Source organism: Anomaloglossus baeobatrachus, chromosome 4 (assembly GCF_048569485.1).
Source record: "Anomaloglossus baeobatrachus isolate aAnoBae1 chromosome 4, aAnoBae1.hap1, whole genome shotgun sequence".
Lineage (NCBI taxonomy): Eukaryota > Metazoa > Chordata > Amphibia > Anura > Aromobatidae > Anomaloglossus > Anomaloglossus baeobatrachus.
The window spans coordinates 426,265,097-426,285,770 of NC_134356.1; the positions used below are offsets into that span (position 1 = coordinate 426,265,097).

Sequence of the window (20,674 nt, forward strand, 5' to 3'; positions counted from 1 at the left end):
GATGTAGGCTCCAGCCATGACAAGCGCTGTTTTTTTGTGAGTAGTTAAAGAGATGGGTGGGATGGCTGTTCACATATCTCCACCCTAGGGTGTGGTCTAGCAGGTAAAATGAAGACCTCTGGATTCACTCAGCATTCTGTGTCTGGAAATGATCAGGCCTTCAGAGTGGTGCTCGTACTGAAAGAACTGAACCCTAACCCTAATTCCTGTTTTCTTTATGCTGGAAAGGCTGTTTACATTTACTTAATTCTATGCTGGTTTATGAAGCTTTTAAAGAAGTGGTTCACCCATATTTATCATTGGCCACAATGATATTATCTTGAGAAACAAGGTTTCTCTCATATCTTGTGTTGCCAATAGTGCCTGTGATCGGCGCTATTGCAGTCTGCTCTTCCCCATCACATGATCCCCAGGCTCCGTGACCTCGGGGATACGGTGATGTCACGTCAACTTCTTGTTCACCTCACATCACCACGCCCGGCCCCAGTCTCCGTAAGTCACTGGGCTGTGGGCGGAATTTCACCGCTCATCACAGCCCAGCATCGCTCCTGCTTGCGAGCTCTGCAAACAAAAGGAGGAGTGAACAGGGAGGTACTACGCTGTGACGAGTGGTGAAATGCCGCTCACATCCTAGTGACTCACGGAGACTGGGGCCGGCCGCAGTGATGTGAGGTGAGCAGGAAGTTAACGTGACATCACCAGATCCCTGAGGTCACGGAGCCCGGGGGTCAGGCGATGGGGAAGAGCAACCCGCAATAACGCCGCTCACTATTGGCAACACAAGGTATTTGAGAGAAACCTTGATTCTCAACATAATATGGTTGTGGCCAATAATGAATATAGGTGATCCACTTCTTTAATAAACCAGTGGAAGATTTAAACAGAAACCAATTCTCTGGCTATCTTGTTAAGCAGCCGAGTGACCCAATCTACCATAATGGGTGCATTGTTAGTTTTGATTGGGGCTTTCAGGGGCAATTACTTTTTTTTTGTGGGGGGGACATTGTTACTTAAAGGGGATACTCAAGGGTATTTGTTTATTGAAGGGGGTACTTGGAATATTAAAAATTTCAAATGAACATATTGGTTACTATTATTCATTAGGTAGCACAGTGTTGGCTTTACTACTTTCTATGGTACATGATTATTTTTAGAGGTCCCCTCTATCTGGTGCACTGCCTTTTTAGCATTAATTTCTGGAGGGTTAATCATAGTAATGACATAATTTGTGTATGGTTGTCTTATTGGTGTTTGTATAACTTGTGGTTTTTAGAGGTAATGGTAATATTATAATATTATGTACTCACTATGTAGGGATAATGGTCGTGTACATATTTTGCTCTTGTATACTAGTAAAATTGTTTTTTGTACAGTGTTTTAGTATTAGCAACAGTGGTATACTGTAATTATATATGTAAAGATCATTTTTTTTATAATTACCACTGAGGTGGAAGCAACTGTTGTACACAAATCATAAAAAATCAATACTGTAATTTGCCAAAATGCATATTGACAAGCCACAAAGCTTCTGGGAGAATGTCATATGGACAGAAGAGACAAAACTGGAGCTTTTTGGCAAGTCACATCAGCTCTGTGTTCACAGACACAAAAATGAAGCATGCAAACAAAAGAACATTGCACCCACTGTGAAACATGGAGCAGGCTTGGTTATGTTTTGGAAATGCTTTGTGCATCTAGCAAAGGATGTGTTTAATCTGGAATAAATGGCGCTATAATAATAATAAATAATAATAATTATCTGTGCAGGGTACAATGAAAATATAAGACTGTCAAGACATTATTGAGTCAAATGTGCAACACAGTGTCAGAAAGCTTGGTCTGAGTCACAGGACATGTGTTCTCCAACAGGAGAATGACTCAAACACAGAGATAAAAATATCAAAGAATGGCTAAGAACAAAACATTGAATTATGGCCTACTATGAGTGCTACTGCTTACCTAAACCCTATTGAACATCTGTGGAATGAGCTGAAGTCTGAAGAAAGCAACCTTCACACCTGCGGCATCTGGAGCAGTTTGCTCACGAGGAATGGGCCAAAATACTTGTGGACATGCTTAGAAGTCTCAATGAATTTTTTTTTCAGAACTTTTTTAATTTTTTCTTTTACTTTTTAGTTCTTTTAAGGGACTTGAACACGCAATTGTCTAATTGTGTCTTATAGCGTCTATAACACTCTATTACAGTAATAGTGAAAATGGAGGAGTACCAAGATGGCAGTGACAGGGACCTGGCTGTTATGGTAACATTGGTGTGCATGGTTCATTTTAATGCTGCTCTTAGAGATTGACAGTGGCATCTAAGGGGCACTTTGCACACAACGACATCGCAAGCCGATGCTTGCGATGCCGAGCGTGATAGTCCCCGCCCCGGTCGCAGGTGCAATATCATGTGATTGCTGCCGTAGCGAACATTATCGCTACGGCAGCTTCACATGCACTCACCCGCCCTGCGACGGCGCACTGGCCGGCAAACCACCTCCTTCCTAAGGGGGCGGGTCGTGCGGCGTCACTCGGCAGGCGACCAATAGGAGCGGAGGGGCGGAGGTGAGCGGGACATAAACATCCCACCCACCTCATTCCTTCTCATTGCAGCCGGGACACAGGTAAGGTGATGTTCCTCGCTCATGCGGCTTCATACACAGCGATGTGTGCGGCCGCAGGAACAAGAAACAACATCGTACCTGTTGCTGCAACGTAATTATGGATTTCCCAGACACTATACCGATGATACAATTACGGCGATTTTGCGCTCATTAATCGTATCATCTAGGATTTACACACTATGATGTCGAGTGCGATGCCGGATGTGCGTCACTTTCGATTTGACCCCCTCCGACATCGCACATGTGATGTCGTAGTGTGCAAAGTGCCCCTTAGTGGTTAAAAGCAATGATTGTAGCTCAAGACCGACACGCTATAGTTAGATACCGATGCCAGCCATGTATCATATTTGAGATCTACCATGTGTGAAGGCAGCTCAGCTTCAGAACCCAGTCCATACATGGTACCCCCCCATGATGATATTCATGTACTTTATTTTTCTTAGCAATTTGTAAAGTAATTTCTGACGTATGCAGCTCTTTTTCTTCTTATGTATGACAATAGCGTGGATTTTAATCCTTGGTTATATACATTTTTTTTAATTTATATATGGTTATTATGTTTTTGCACATTTGAATGATGTTTGTGGACCTTGTGATGATGCCTTTTTATATGGCATCGTAATTTATGGACAGTATTGAGGATAGTGTAAAACATGAAAATCTGATAATTGACTATTGGGACCAACCATTGTTTTTACATTTATGTGGACTTTTGTTTTTTAACCCCATTAGATTATTCATGCATGTCTATTGCAATATGTATGTGATCACTGATAATCTGTTTTTTTCTCTTTTTCTTTCCTTTTTTTATTTGCACATTGCTATGATATATTCAATTGTTCATTATTATTATCATTATTATTGACACTGTACAATATTTACTTATTATATTAATTGTACACTTGTTTTGCATCTATATCTGTTGATTTTCCTTTTCTATTTAGTATTTGTAGTGTAATTATTCAAACTTAAAGTAAACCAAAATACCGGCTCACCGCAGTCTCAGTCCGGAGTAAATCACTTGATCCCACACGGATAATCCCAGGTAAGGAAGTCCAATAATCCAAATGAAAGTAACATCCAGCGGATCACAGCCAAAGGATAAAATAAAATTCACACCTCTATTCTTTCTTTAAAAATATATTACAGGTGGCATCCAACAGAAAACAGGTAAATTCAACCAACGTATTTCAACAAAAAAATGCTGTTAAGGCTGCTTTCACACTTGCGTTGTTTTGCATCAGTCACAATCCATTGTCTTGAAGAATTACGGTATCCTGCAAAATATTTTGCAGGAGTCTGTTTTTTCCCCATAGGCTTTTATTAGCGACGGATTGTGACTGATGGCCCTGCGTTGCATCTGCCGCGTGATGGATCAGTCATTTACTGACTGACCATCAGGCGGTAGGAACGCACACTAACATTTTTTGTGTGCGGCGGATCGTTTTTTTACTGTGAGCATGTGCACAGTAAAAAACCATGACGGACTGTAAATTCAGTTCCAGCAGCAGGAACAATCAGCTGATCGCCCGGTGGCCGGCTTTTCTGAGCGATCAGCTGATCGTTCACAAAAGGTGGCCACCGGGTGATCAGCTGATTGCTCAGAAAAGCCGGTAGCCGGTAAAACAGTAAAACGAAAAAAAAACGAATCATTGTTTTGCAGCATCAGTCACATCAGTTGTGTCACTATCTGCAACGCATCTGTTGCATCAGTCACACAACTGATTGTGACGTATGCAAACTAACGCAAGTGTGAAAGCAGCCTTAAGCGGGCTTTACACGCTGCAATATCGCCCGAGCGATCTCGTTGGGGTCACGGAATTTGTGACGCACATCCGGTCGCTTTAGCGATGTCTTTGCATGTGACACCTATGAGCGATTTTGAATCGTCGCAAAAACATTCAAAATCGCTCACTGCTGACATGGGCGTCCATTCTCAAATATCGCTGCTGATCGGTGTACGAAGTAGTTCGTCGCTCCTGCGGCAGCACACATCGCTATGTGTGACACCGCAGGAACGAGGAACCTCACCTTACCTGCGGCCGCCGGCAATGAGAAAGGAAGGAGGTGGGCGGGATGTTACGTCCCGCTCATCTCCGCCCCTCCGCTTCTTTTGGGCGGCGGTACAGTGACGCTGCTGTGACACTGAACGAACCGCCCCCTTAGAAAGGAGGCAGTTCGCCGGTCACAGCGACGTCGGTAGGCAGGTAAGTAGTGTGACGGGTCTGCGCGATGTTGTGCGCCACGGGCAGTGATTTGCCCGTGTCGCACAACCGATGGGGGCGGGTACGCATGCTAGCGATATCGGTCACGATATCGCAGCGTGTAAAGCGGCCTTTAGTCTTATTCATGGATGTTCTCCATACTACTAGATATCTCTAAATAGCACCTGCTATTTAAAGATATCGAGTAGTATAGAGAACATCCTTGAATAAGACTTAATGGCATTTTTTGTCGGAACGTGTTGGATGTCACCTGTAATGTATTTTTAAAGAAAGAATAGGTCTGTGATTCGCTGGATATTATTTTTGTTTTAATTATTCATACAAGTTGTTATGCATTCTCACTTTTATTATATGCTCCAACACTTTATTATCCTTTGTAGATTTGTGAATAATATTTACTGGACTAATATATTTTGTCATTATTTGTTTGGTGTTTGTTTATTGGTATTATATTGATCAGTCCCCATATGGAAATACTATCTACACATTGTGGGATATATAGTATATCTTTGTATACCTATACAGTATGATTATTCACTATATATCAATATGTATTGGCTGTTATTCTAGTTTATGCTCTTTGAGCTGTCCTTTCTATATGAAGCATAAGTGTTGTAGTGTTAGTCGCTATGGCTGCATGCCCGCATCATGCATTGGTAATACAGTATGTTGTCAGCGCCATCATCTTGGGATATGGACAAGCTGAAAGCATATCACATTATTCAGGACTACAGGTATAAACATTTCCCTGTATTATATTCACCCTATGTATTTATCTCCCTATAGGTCCTAATAAAGCTGGTATCTAACATATGACATATGTCAAATTCAAATATGCTTTATTGGCAGGACCAAAATACAATTAGTTTTGCCAAAGCAAGAGAAATACAGGAAGTGTGGTGGGAGGGGATCAGGGTTAGGCTAAGTTCACACTTCAGTTGTTTTCAATCCGTCAGGTCCGTCAGCAACGGATGAGTTGTTTTTTAGTTGGCAACTGATGCAACGGATGTGTTTTTCACAGGATTCCTTTCACAGGAATCCTGTGAAAAAACTGATCCGTTGCGTCCGTTGCATCCGCTGTGCGTCCGTTTTTTGACGGATCAGTCATGATCCGTTTGTGTTTGGGACAGCCCAGGGGGTGTGCCAAACATGCTGGGCATGCTCAGTAGAGCATGACGGAATCCTGCGCTGGATTCCGTTGTAAGACGGATTACGACGGAATCCAGCACCATAGACATACATTACAAGCTTGACGGATGGCGACGGATTCCTGTGCGGCGCGTTAATTTTGACGGCCCGAAAAACGTTACATTCTGCGTTGCTCCCCGCTCGGCGGTCAGTCAAAAACGACGGACCGCGACGCAGCGGATGCAACGCAGGGTCATCAGTCGCAATCCGTCACTAATAGAAGTCTATGGGGAAATACTGGATTCCTGCAAAATATTTTGCAGGATTCCGTAATTCCTCAAGGCTACGGATTGTGACTGATGCAAAACAACTGAAGTGTGAACTTAGCCTTATGGGGAGTTGGGGGCACAATTTGGGCTCTGAAAGTCCTTTTAGGGACCTTATGTTCCTCTCAGCTTATGACAAGTGGAGACATATGTCAAAGTTTCCTTGGTTAAGCCGTGCATTTGCTTCATTATATCGATAGATAATATGGCTCTTTATGATGATATTTTGGAGCATGGTGGTCACTAACTATATAGGCATATTGTAAATCAATAATATGTAAGCTAGTTTGCCTTTGTATGTTTTATTTCACTATGCCATATTATTAAGGCTGAGTTCACATGTCCTGTAATCATCCATTAGAACGGATCCTGCACAGATTCATTGACAAACACAACTTCTTAAGCCTGCTTTAAACGAGTCGATCTATCGTGCGATAGCACGAGCGATCGCACCCGCCCCCGTCGTTTTTGCATCACGGGCAAATCGCTGCCCGTGGCGCACAAAATCGTTTAACCCCTGTCACACGCACTTACCTTACGGACGACCTCGCTGTGGGTGACGAACGTCCACTTCCTGAAGTGGGAGGGACGTTCGGCGTCACACGGCAGCCGGCCAATAGAAGCGGAGGGGCGGAGATGAGCGGGATGTAAACATCCGGCGGGTGCCGTGGGACGCAGGTACGCTGTGTTCATCGTTTCCGTGGCATCACACATTTCTCCGTGTGACACCACGGGAACGATGAACACAGCGTACCTGCGTCCCACGGCACCTGCAACCTGCACCCATGAAAATAAACGATATAAGTTAACGATGAGTACACGACTTACTATTTGTGAGCGATACTGCGTCGCTCAGAGGTGTCACACGAGACGACGTCGTGCGCTATGCCGGATGTGCGACACGAAAACCGTGACCCCGACGACATATCGCACAATATATCGTCTCATGTAAAGCCCACATTAGTCCATTGCTAAATACTCGTAACTGATGTCTGGCAGATCTGTTTTTAACATGGGAGTCTCTAGAGAACGGATCCGTTAACCGATTACTGTGTAGCAATCCATTTTACTTACATTTGTAACGGATTAGTTTTTTCTTATGACTCACCCCAGGGCTATGAGGAACTCTGTCCCAGGTGGTATATCGCTGGGATATGTCACTAGGTGGCGGTTGCCCGGTTCCATGACCCTGAGGGTCGCTTTAAAAAAGCGGTTATTTACAGGGGAATTGTAATAAACGTTTTTGTCGTGACACCACTTGCGGGTTGCGGCTATTTTAGTGGAGCCGCCGCTGCACAGTTCTCACAAGTGGGGCTGGTGTTAGTGGCAGCCTGGATGTTGGGCCTTTCGCAATTAGGGCCAGGCCCCAGAGGATAGATGATGTTGTTGGGCACGGAAAAAATGTAGGCCACACAAGGGATTGCAGTGTAACTGGTTCCTTTTACTCACAGCATTGTTATGGCTGGCAACCCAATGAAGGCTGGTCCTCACCACTGGTCCCCTTAGTTCCAGTGTCGGTGTGATGACCTGGTGGCTGTCTTCCCCTGCATACACTGTATAAATACACAGTTCTGCAGCATACACTGTGCAATTATACACACAGCTTTTCTGCATGCACTGTACAAATATACACAGCTCTATTACATACACTCTACAAATACACACAGCTCTGCTGCATGCACTGTACAACTACCCAGAGCTCTACTGCATGCACTGTACAACTACCCAGAGCTCTACTGCATGCACTGTACAACTACCCAGAGCTCTACTGCATGCACTGTACAACTACCTAGAGCTCTACTGCATGCACTGTACAACTACCCAGAGCTCTACTGCATGCACTGTACAACTACCCAGAGCTCTACTGCATGCACTGTACAACTACCCAGAGCTCTGCTGCATGCACTGTACAACTACCCAGAGCTCTGCTGCATGCACTGTACAACTACCCAGAGCTCTACTGCATGCACTGTACAACTACCTAGAGCTCTACTGCATGCACTGTACAACTACCCAGAGCTCTACTGCATGCACTGTACAACTACCCAGAGCTCTACTGCATGCACTGTACAACTACCCAGAGCTCTACTGCATGCACTGTACAACTACCCAGAGCTCTACTGCATGCACTGTACAACTACCCAGAGCTCTACTGCATGCACTGTACAACTACCCAGAGCTCTGCTGCATGCACTGTACAACTACCCAGAGCTCTACTGCATGCACTGTACAACTACCCAGAGCTCTACTGCATGCACTGTACAACTACCCAGAGCTCTACTGCATGCACTGTATAACTACACACAGCTCTGCTGCATGCACTGTACAACTACCCAGAGCTCTACTGCATGCACTGTACAACTACACACAGCTCTGCTGCATGCACTGTACAACTACACACAGCTCTGCTGCATGCACAGTACAACTACACAGAGCTCTGCTCCCTGCACTGTACAACTACACAGAGCTCTGCTGCATGCACTGTACAACTACACAGAGCTCTGCTGCATGCACTGTACAACTACACAGAGCTCTGCTGCATGCACTGTACAACTACACAGAGCTCTGCTGCATGCACTGTACAACTACACAGAGCTCTGCTGCATACACTGTACAAATACACAGAGCTCTGCTGCATGCACTGTATAAATACACAGAGCTCTGCTGCATGCATTGTATAACTACACAGAGCTCTGCTGCATGCACTGTATAACTACACAGAGCTCTGATGCATGCACTGTATAACTACACAGAGCTCTGCTGCATGCACTGTACAACTACACAGAGCTCTGCTGCATACACTGTACAACTACACAGAGCTCTGCTACATGCACTGTATACTACACAGAGCTCTGCTGCATGCACTGTACAACTACACACAGCTCTGCTGCATGCACTGTATAACCACACAGAGCTCTGCTGCATGCACTGTACAACTACACAGAGCTCTGCTGCATGCACTGTACAACTACACAGAGCTCTGCTGCATGCACTGTACAACTACACAGAGCTCTGCTGCATGCACTGTACAACTACACACAGCTCTGCTGCATGCACTGTATAACTACACAGCGCTCTGCTGCATGCACTGTATAACTACACAGAGCTCTGCTGCATGCACTGTACAACTACACAGAGCTCTGCTGCATGCACTGTACAACTACACACAGCTCTGCTGCATGCACTGTACAACTACACACAGCTCTGCTGCATGCCCTGTACAACTACACAGAGCTCTGCTGTATGCACTGTACAACTACACAGAGCTCTGCTGCATACACTGTACAACTACACAGAGCTCTGCTGCATGCACTGTATAACTACACAGAGCTCTGCTGCATGCACTGTACAACTACACAGAGCTCTGCTGCCTGCACTGTACAACTACACAGAGCTCTGCTGCCTGCACTGTACAACTACACAGAGCTCTGCTACATGCACTGTACAACTACACAGAGCTCTGCTGCATGCACAGTACAACTACACAGAGCTCTGCTGCCTGCACTGTACAACTACACAGAGCTCTGCTACATGCACTGTACAACTACACAGAGCTCTGCTGCATGCACTGTACAACTACACAGAGCTCTGCTGCATGCACTGTACAACTACACAGAGCTCTGCTGCATACACTGTACAAATACACAGAGCTCTGCTGCATGCACTGTATAACTACACAGAGCTCTGCTGCATGCACTGTATAAATACACAGAGCTCTGCTGCATGCATTGTATAACTACACAGAGCTCTGCTGCATGCACTGTACAACTACACAGAGCTCTGCTGCATGCACTGTATAACTACACAGAGCTCTGCTGCATGCACTGTATAACTACACAGAGCTCTGCTGCATGCACTGTATAACTACACAGAGCTCTGCTGCATGCACTGTACAACTACACAGAGCTCTGCTGCATACACTGTACAACTACACAGAGCTCTGCTGCATGCACTGTATAACTACACAGAGCTCTGCTGCATGCACTGTATAACTACACAGAGCTCTGCTGCATGCACTGTACAACTACACAGAGCTCTGCTGCATGCACTGTACAACTACACAGAGCTCTGCTGCATGCACTGTATAACTACACAGAGCTCTGCTGCATGCACTGTATAACTACACAGAGCTCTGCTGCATGCACTGTATAACTACACAGAGCTCTGCTGCATGCACTGTACAACTACACACAGCTCTGCTGCATGCACTGTATAACTACACAGAGCTCTGCTGCATGCACTGTACAACTACACAGAGCTCTGCTGCATGCACTGTACAACTACACACAGCTCTGCTGCATGCACTGTACAACTACACACAGCTCTGCTGCATGCACTGTATAACCACACAGAGCTCTGCTGCATGCACTGTACAACTACACAGAGCTCTGCTGCATGCACTGTACAACTACACACAGCTCTGCTGCATGCACTGTATAACTACACAGAGCTCTGCTGCATGCACTGTATAACTACACAGAGCTCTGCTGCATGCACTGTACAACTACACAGAGGTCTGCTGCATGCACTGTACAACTACACACAGCTCTGCTGCATGCACTGTACAACTACACACAGCTCTGCTGCATGCACTGTACAACTACACAGAGCTCTGCTGCATGCACTGTATAACCACACAGAGCTCTGCTGCATGCACTGTACAACTACACACAGCTCTGCTGCATGCACTGTATAACTACACAGAGCTCTGCTGCATGCACTGTATAACTACACAGAGCTCTGCTGCATGCACTGTACAACTACACAGAGCTCTGCTGCATGCACTGTACAACTACACACAGCTCTGCTGCATGCACTGTACAACTACACAGAGCTCTGCTGCCTGCACTGTACAACTACACAGGGCTCTGCTGCATGCACTGTACAACTACACACAGCTCTGCTGCATGCACTGTACAACTACACAGAGCTCTTCTGCATGCACTGTACAACTACACAGAGCTCTGCTGCCTGCACTGTACAACTACACAGAGCTCTTCTGCATGCACTGTACAACTACACACAGCTCTGCTGCATGCACTGTATAACTACAGAGCTCTGCTGCATGCACTGTATAAATACACAGAGCTCTGCTGCATACACTGTATAACTACACAGAGCTCTGCTGCATGCACTGTACAACTACACAGAGCTCTGCTGCATGCACTGTACAACTATACAGAGCTCTGCTGCATGCACTGTACAACTACACAGAGCTCTGCTGCATGCACTGTACAACTACACAGAGCTCTGCTGCCTGCACTGTACAACTACACAGAGCTCTGCTGCATGCACTGTACAACTACACAGAGCTCTGCTGCATGCACTGTACAACTACACAGAGCTCTGCTGCATACACTGTACAACTACACAGAGCTCTGCTGCATGCACTGTACAACTACACAGAGCTCTGCTGCATGCACTGTATAACTACACAGAGCTCTGCTGCATGCACTGTACAACTACACAGAGCTCTGCTGCATGCACTGTACAACTACACAGAGCTCTGCTGCATGCACTGTACAACTACACAGAGCTCTGCTGCATGCACTGTATAACTACACAGAGCTCTGCTGCATGCACTGTATAACTACACAGAGCTCTGCTGCATGCACTGTACAACTACACAGAGCTCTGCTGCATGCACTGTATAACTACACAGAGCTCTGCTGTATGCACTGTATAACTACACACAGCTCTGCTGCATGCACTGTACAACTACACAGAGCTCTGCTGCATACACTGTATAACTACACAGAGCTCTGCTGCATGCACTGTATAACTACACAGAGCTCTGCTGTATGCACTGTATAACTACACAGAGCTCTGCTGTATGCACTGTATAACTACACAGAGCTCTGCTGCATGCACTGTATAACTACACAGAGCTCTGCTGCATGCACTGTATAACTACACAGAGCTCTGCTGCATGCACTGTACAACTACACAGAGCTCTGCTGCATGCACTGTACAACTACACAGAGCTCTGCTGCATACACTGTATAACTACACAGAGCTCTGCTGCATGCACTGTATAACTACACAGAGCTCTGCTGTATGCACTGTATAACTACACACAGCTCTGCTGCATACACTGTACAACTACACAGAGCTCTGCTGCATGCACTGTATAACTACACACAGCTCTGCTGCATGCACTGTATAACTACACACAGCTCTGCTGCATGCACTGTACAACTACACAGAGCTCTGCTGCATGCACTGTATAACTACACAGAGCTCTGCTGCATGCACTGTATAACTACACACAGCTCTGCTGCATGCACTGTACAACTACACAGAGCTCTGCCGCCTGCACTGTACAACTACACAGAGCTCTGCCGCCTGCACTGTACAACTACACAGAGCTCTGCCGCATGCACTGTACAACTACACAGAGCTCTGCTGCATGCACTGTATAACTACACAGAGCTCTGCTGCATGCACTGTATAACCACACAGAGCTCTGCTGCATGCACTGTATAACTACACACAGCTCTGCTGCATGCACTGTACAACTACACAGAGCTCTGCTGCATGCACTGTATAACTACACAGAGCTCTGCTGCATGCACTGTATAACTACACACAGCTCTGCTGCATGCACTGTACAACTACACAGAGCTCTGCTGCATGCACTGTATAACTACACAGAGCTCTGCTGCATGCACTGTATAACTACACACAGCTCTGCTGCATGCACTGTACAACTACACACAGCTCTGCTGCATGCACCCCACAGACACTTGTCCATACTAGCAGTGAAGGCTGTGGCTCTGGTCACATGTAGCATTTTGCAGTAACATTGTCTAGCCTCTCACTTGCAGGGTGTTTTCCTCGGCACTTTCTGACCTGTGGTTCGTTTTTAAAAACCTATCAATTCTTTCAACGTTTTCCTCAATGAGATAAAAATGAAAACCCCAATACCCACATAATAACTGCGACACGTGACCAGGGCTTCTCGTGCACACACTGACATTACACGCGTGCTATGCCGAGCCTGCAGGGGGCGAGCTACACAGCAGTGATCGCACATACACCATGCACAGGACACAGCTGTGCATCACCTACTGTGCCGCCCATAGGAGCACGCAGCATGTGCAGCAGCTCACTCCAGAGCTGAACTCCTCCCACACACATGACGCATCACATGATCATGATGTCACCAAAGGTCCTTCAGCAACATAGAAATCTGCATCTGCAGCGCGGTGAGCGTCCGGCTGCACCACATCTCCCAGCATAGCGGCTGCACCACATCTCCCAGCATAGCGGCTGCAGGAGAGCACCAGCGGTACAGTATAGGCTTGTTATGTGCACCATACATGGGGGGATGCAGACTATCACAATGGGGGGCTTTCCTATACCCCTACAGTCACATGTCCGTAACGTCAGCCAGAATCCTGAGGACTCACCCTGCACCCCATGGTGGCAGACGCTGCCGTGTGACCCCTGGATGGCGCCATCTCCTAACCGTGGACAGACGTTTGGGTCGTCCCCTGCATTTAACCCCTTCAAGACCAGATGTTTTCTTCTATTTTCTTTTTGCGCTTCTGATTTTTTCTTCCAAGAGCCATAGCTTTTTTAGTTGTCATTTTATTGGCGTCATTCTATTTTTTTTTTTTTTTTTTCAATGTACTGAAAAAAATTGGGAAAAACTGGATCTTTGGCGTTTAGATGTTTTTGTTTTTATTTTGTTTGGTTTTTGCATTCATTGTATTTGTTATTTTTATTCTTTTTTCTTTCCTAGGATCCAAATACAAACGTGATTTTTAGCCAAACATACATTGGTGCACACTGATTGGCTGCGGACTTCACCATTCAATGTAGTGGACAGTCCCTTTAAATTATTATTATTTATTATTATAGCGCCATTTATTCCATGGCGCTTTACAAGTGAAAGAGGGTATATGTACAACAATCATTAACAGTACATAACAGACTGGTACAGGAGGAGAGAGGACCCTGCCCGCGAGGGCTTAGTCTACAGGGAATATGCCTCTGCTGTAAGGATGCAGTCGCCCTCCCCAGTGACCATCCTGGAACAGTTTTGTCCATTTTTGTCATTTTTTTAAGGGGTTATTCCAGTGACACTCACTTCTACAGTGTGCGGTGAGTGGAGCCGGTGACGTCACATCTACCCACCAGTCGTGTCCTGGCAGTAATGGGTCACCACTCGCCTCCCAATGTGACTGGCACCACAATACCCCAGCCCCTCTTATTATATATGTATGATGTAACATCAGAATGGGTTAGTTTGTGGGGGCTGCGGTCAGACGACAGCTTAGTACAATGCGTTTGCTCACATATTGTTCTGTACTCTTCTCCATTATACTGGATTCTGTTCCCATGTGTTTGTTGAGCAGTATAATATTAGGATCTGATGAATGCAGACATACTACAGACCTCTATTCTATTCTCAGCATCGCCAGCTAAGACGTGAGCAGCTGCTGCCACCCTGTGTTAAGACCCCCAACTGCAGGTTATAACACCTCATCAATCCAGTCCGTGATGGCTTCCAGCACGATTCCTCCATCTCATCAACAGAAGACCGATGCTGCCAGTGAGTGCTCGCCTGATAAGGAGGAGGATGAGGAAGAAGAGGTACATGATATTGAAAACACATATGCCTTTGTCATATATACAGTATATGTTGTGTGTTGCCTTGTATTCTACACAACTTTGTTCTTAGCCTGCTTAGAGCAGAGGAAAAAATGGTTAAAAATCACTTTCCTGGACTCTGATAATGACATCAATCGGAACGTAATAAGTCCATGTCCGAGTGTTGTTATCCCGGGTGGATAAACGTCAATCTGGAAGAGACATTACTCACAATGGCCTCATTCAGATGTCTGTGATTTTCCACATTCTCAGAAGAATGGTTTGAGTGTCATCAGTGTTTTTTTTTGGATCTGAGTTTCATCAATGTCCGGTCAGTTTTTACCATCAGTGTTTTTCATGTATAGATAAATGACCGTTTCTCCTATCTATAATAATGTAAATCCCAGACTGTGCACTGATGCCGTCCATGTGCTGCTGTCCATGATTCTCACAAACCTATAGACTTGTTCTTTTCATCCTGCTGCCGGGAGCAAAAAAGACTTGTTTCCGTGATATGTGAATGGACTATATTGGGTACATGTTTTATTTGTGAAAATTATTGATGGCCTAGAAAAGTAAAACAAAAGCATCCAAGAAAATATACTGCTCAAAAAAATAAAGGGAACACTAAAATACCATTCTGTTGTGTAAGTGTTCCCTTTATTGTTTTAAGCAGTATAGAAAGTGTTGAAACTGCTAAACAGAACACACATTCAACTTTGGAACATCCTAAAAATCTCTACAGCGACATCCAGTGGCCATAGAAATGATGACAGCCAATGGTGTGCATGAATAGCAGCCATGCTGAGGACCTCTACTGGCAGCCTGAATAGAACTGCACTTGAAAATTCATTACAAGTCGGCAATTTTGATCCCTTTCAGCCTCCATAGACACTTATCGATCTTTCGACCTGCTGTTTTTTGCCGCCTTTCTTCTTTAGATGTCAGTTGCAATCCACCATACCCATGCTCTTTTCACTGTGGCCCAAAGTGGAAACATTCACTTTAGCACTTTTAATACCTTATATTTTATTAGATGCTTTTACTTTACTTTTTGTAACTAATAAATAAGCTAATTTGGGTACAGACTTCAGCATTTCTCATATTAATAATACCGGTTGACCAAGCCTGATAAAATGTATCTTTCTAGTGTTGGAACTCTTCTGCTATGCCCACAGTACCCCTATCCGGAGAGGTTAGAACATAGAGGCATCAGACGACAAATGCAAAATTGTCCTATACGTTGACTCGTAGCTCCCGCAAGGAGAACTGACCTTTTCGTCTTCTAGTCTTTCTCTTTTAGACTTCCAGTATATCTAGCTGTATTTTTATTAAGTTTCCATCTACCAAACTTACACTACATTACAATAAAGAGGACACATGGGGAGATCGCAGATCTTCTTTAAGTGGGAATCACACATGCAGTTTTTTGGCAATTTTTTTTTTTTTTTCTGCCAAATTGATGTTTAACATTTTTTTTAAATACCCCCCCCTCCTGCACGTCCTCCCTTTTGTCTTTTCTGTCTCTTCTTTTTTTTTTTTTTTTTTTGTTCTATCTTCTTCTTTCTTGGCTTTTATCTTCTTTTTGGTCTTTGATGTAAAGAAACTTTATATTTGTCATTTTATTGAATATTTGTTGTTACGATTTTAGTATAACTAACGATCTTGATGTGGAGATGATATGTCCCATTTTTTTACAACAATCTATACGTATATTGTGTTATGCTACTTGATGTCGATTACTTATGTAGCTCACTCTGCGCCTTTTTAGGTTTTTGTTGTTTCTTATGCAAATTAATGAATAAATAAAGAAACTTAAAAAAAAAAAAAGGTTGATAAGGTATAAAAAGGAAGGAACCACTCCTAGCTTCGGCTTAAAAAATAATTCCGAACGATTGTAGCTATTGCTGAATGAAACGCCCTAAACTGGAATGGTAATTGGTTAGATTAGGTGTTTGGTTGCCTGATTGTACTGGTGACTCGGATTCTCTCTTTTCAGGAACAGCTGGTCTTGGTGGAGTTAACGGGAATCATTGACTCTGACATTTTAGAAAAATGCAGAAACAAGTGCAAAATTTTGGTAAAATGCAACTTTAATATTCTGATACTGTAGTTACTATTTCATTTCTTAAAAACAAATTACATAAAGCAAAAGTGGGAGTTGAATGTGATTTTGCCAAGTGTGATCTGATTTTTCTTTTATTTTTCCTATGGACCCATTGACTTGCTTGTTTGAGTGTGATCCAAGTTACAGAGGAAACTCACGCATGCTGCAATTTCCACGGATGACAAAATTGGAATGTTTATAGCCCCCATTGAATAATATTGGTCCAATGTTTTGTCGGATCACACTCTGACCACAAATATGGACTTCAGCACCTAACTTAAAGGTGGCTTTACACGCTGCGATATCGCTAAAGTGATCTTGTTGGGGTCACGGAATTTGTGACGCACATCCGGCCGCTTTAGCGATGTCGTTGCGTGTGACACCTATGAGTGATTTTGAATCGTTGCAAAGACATTCAAAATCGCTAATTGGTGACCTGCCCCCCTCTTCCCAAATATCGTTGCTGCTGCAGTAACAATGTTGTTCCTCGTTCCTGCGGCAGCATACATCGCTATGTGTGATACCGTAGGAACGAGGAACCTCTCCTTACCTGCGTCCCGCCAGCAATGAGGAAGGAAGGAGGTGGGCGAGATGTTCGTCCCGCTCATCTCCACCCCTCCGCTTTGATTGGGCAGCCGCTTAGTGACGTCGCTAGGATGCCGCACAAACCGCCCCCTTAGAAATTAGGCGGTTCGCCGGTCACAGCAACGTCGCTAGGCAGGTATGTGCGTGTGACGCTGCCGTAGCGATAATGTTCGCTACGGCAGCGATCACCACATATCTGCCGTACGATGGGGGCGGGTGCTATCACGCTCGAGATCGCTAGCATCAGCTAACGATGTCGCAGCATGTAAAGCGGCCTTTAGACATATCTGTTTGCAATCATGTAGACAGACTGATTCACCTAGCCCATGATTAGCCACTTGCACTTTAGTGCTGGATGACTGGCTTGATTGGTGTAAGCTTCTGCAAAAATTCTGCCATATAACCAGTTAGAAGTCATGTGTGCACCCTCACCACCATACCTGGTCTTTCCACTGTCCTCATAGGTATTCCCTATAGTTTCTAAGTATAAAGACTAATCTACATGTATACAAAACAATGCTGATTTATGTTTATTTTTTTTTTGCGTACAGGGAATAAATACAGAAAAGCCTTTTTTACAAGTTGATAAATATGTGTTTGCAGGCGAGTATGAAGGTAAGGGGCTGGTGAGTGCTGCCATTGCCCTGCACGGATCCCCCATCACCCCCTAGAACAGCCTTGTCAATTGCTAAGGTTTACACTTATCAACCCTTTTTCATATCTGCAGATATTGCATAGAAGATATAGAAAACTAGTTCTTCCTAAATATGTGTCATTGAGTTTTTAAGCATGTTCACAAGTGGAGCCCTGCATTAGATATTAATTACCCAGAATTGTATGAGGGCCCACTATAAGAACAAGCCCCCAGCCAAAATATTAGGATAATAAAATCTAAACTATGGTATGATTTTATGTATTTCATTATTTTATATTCTAGATGCACTCGGCACATGTGTGATCTTTGAAGAAATGCCAGATCAAGGTAAAGGCTTGAATTGAGCTTATAATACAATATTGTGTCTAAGTATTATGAAAATGCCAATATACAGCATACTAGATAACGATCATGTTGTATCCCCAGGAGGTCCCATCATTTTAAGGTCTTCTTTGTTTTTATAAAAATTGAGCCACAAAGATTTATTAGCTAATTATAACAATAAACAAGTGCACAAGTTTTATGTTGACTTCTTATTTCAGTAGAGTTTTGTATTTTTATTGCTAGAATTCAAAATTTGCAGTGATTTTTGCAACCAAAACACAATCTGCTGGGGGCGAATATTGATCCAGGAGATCAAACCTTGTTTCCACCAACCAAATAACCACAGATCAAGTAGTGCTGGATACTTAATAAGCAGCTTTTAATATACATCCATGAAAACCATCTCTACTCACATAACCCTAGAACGCGCAAGCAATTCAATCTACCATAGAAAACAAATGACCTAGCAGGCCTGCGAGGCCCCAGGTATGCGTTCTAGGGTTAAGAATGGGGCACTAATCTAATCAGTTACTCGGGTGACTGCCATGTAAAGCATCTGTCATCTTCTCTATGCGGGTCGGGCTCAGCTCCTGAGTCCGCTCCATATAGCAATCACAGGTTAGGTAGAGAAGTCGGGTTAGATGCTGCGCTAAAAACCACGATTCCAAGGAATGTAATGAATTCTTTTATTTATTTTCACAGGTCAACGCGCTTCAAAGGCATCTCCGCCTGGATGCTGTTCTTTTCGATTCTTTGTCCTGATGAAGAAGGCGGAGTACCTTCTGAAACGCGTTGACCTGTGAAAATAAAGAAAAGAATTCATTACATTCCTTGGAATCGTGGTTTTTAGCGCAGCATCTAACCCGACTTCTCTACCTAACCTGTGATTTTTATGGCTACATCGGGGCTGCGGCTGACCACCTTTGCATTCATTTGCTTCTGCCTTTAAGGAGTTGTGCCTGTCACAACTGCAACAGATGAGCACCTGTCCTATTTGCTTACATCTGTTTTATTATCAGATAAGACCCTATGTGCGCTTTCTTTCCACAGCTTTTCTGACGCTCCATATAGGGACAGACACCGTACATGCACAGCCATTGCTAATGGGTTAGAGAAGTGGTAATACTCACAAAAGTATGTTCCAAAATAGCAACAACCACCGTGTGGCATTAATGGTTGATGGTTTGTGTCAACTTTACCAACCTGTGATTCAAGGATGAAAAAAAAACCTTCAATCTGACCATATCCTGGAGGGGTAAGCAGGAGGCAACGCACAATCCAGGGGGTTTTACCTTGTCCTATTAAATGGGTTGTCCGGTACTGGACAACCCCCTGTTTAATAATTTCAGGAGCCCAACTTAAAATAGCCTGAAGTAAGAATACAGTTTCTATGTTGGCACTGCTGTTCCTGGCAGTTGGCGTGACATTTTTTGCCATGTATCTGCTGCAGCCAAGCAGAGCAGATGTCCACACTGGCAAACTATTAATGAGCTGCAGGCATACAGTGTTGAAGCCACTCAGCAGCCAAACACTTGACTTTCTCCCATCACCCATCTGGAATAGCAGCACTAACAGTGCAGGACGAAGCTGTTGTGGGTGGTGAGAGTCCATTGTTTTTATTTTATTTGGCATTCTGAATTGACTTGTCCAGTAGCGAACAACCCTTTTAAGCACAGGTAGTCATATCGCCTGCATTTCCACAGTAGCACACTATTCCTTAGTTTTTATGCTTGCTCTTAGATGCACCTATCAGTCTTTGGCCTGTTTCACACGTCAGTGATTCTGGTACGTATGTAACAGTTTTTATATGTAACCAGAATCACGGACATATGCAGACTCATTCAAATCAATGGGTCTGCTCACAGCTCAGTGATTTTTCACTGACCGTGTCTTTGTGCGGCGTGTCCGTGATGTCCGTTTTTTCTGGCATCACTGATGTCCCACAGACGACACTATGGTGTGATCCTTGAAACACGTACCGAAAAAACAAGTACATTAAGAATAAAATTATTTTTATACACACCTTCTCCAGTGACGCTGTCTCCGGCCTCTGCTGGCTGCTGCTTCCTGCCCGGAAAATTACTGTCATGCATATTCATTTA

At 44.3% G+C, this 20,674-nt stretch overlaps 1 protein-coding gene across 1 annotated transcript in view; it reads left to right on the forward strand.

Annotated features, from left to right (window-relative positions):
• Positions 1–13,439: 13,439 nt before the first annotated feature.
• The window catches only part of GTF3C6 (general transcription factor IIIC subunit 6), a 31,016-nt gene continuing 23,781 nt past the window's right edge, over positions 13,440–20,674 (forward strand). The window contains exons 1-5 of the mRNA XM_075345401.1: positions 13,440–13,594; positions 14,724–14,904; positions 16,901–16,981; positions 18,145–18,208; positions 18,531–18,575. Of these exons, the coding sequence (XP_075201516.1) occupies positions 14,812–14,904; positions 16,901–16,981; positions 18,145–18,208; positions 18,531–18,575 (283 nt within the window). The 5' untranslated portion in view covers positions 13,440–13,594; positions 14,724–14,811. The remainder of the gene's footprint in view (positions 13,595–14,723; positions 14,905–16,900; positions 16,982–18,144; positions 18,209–18,530; positions 18,576–20,674) is intronic.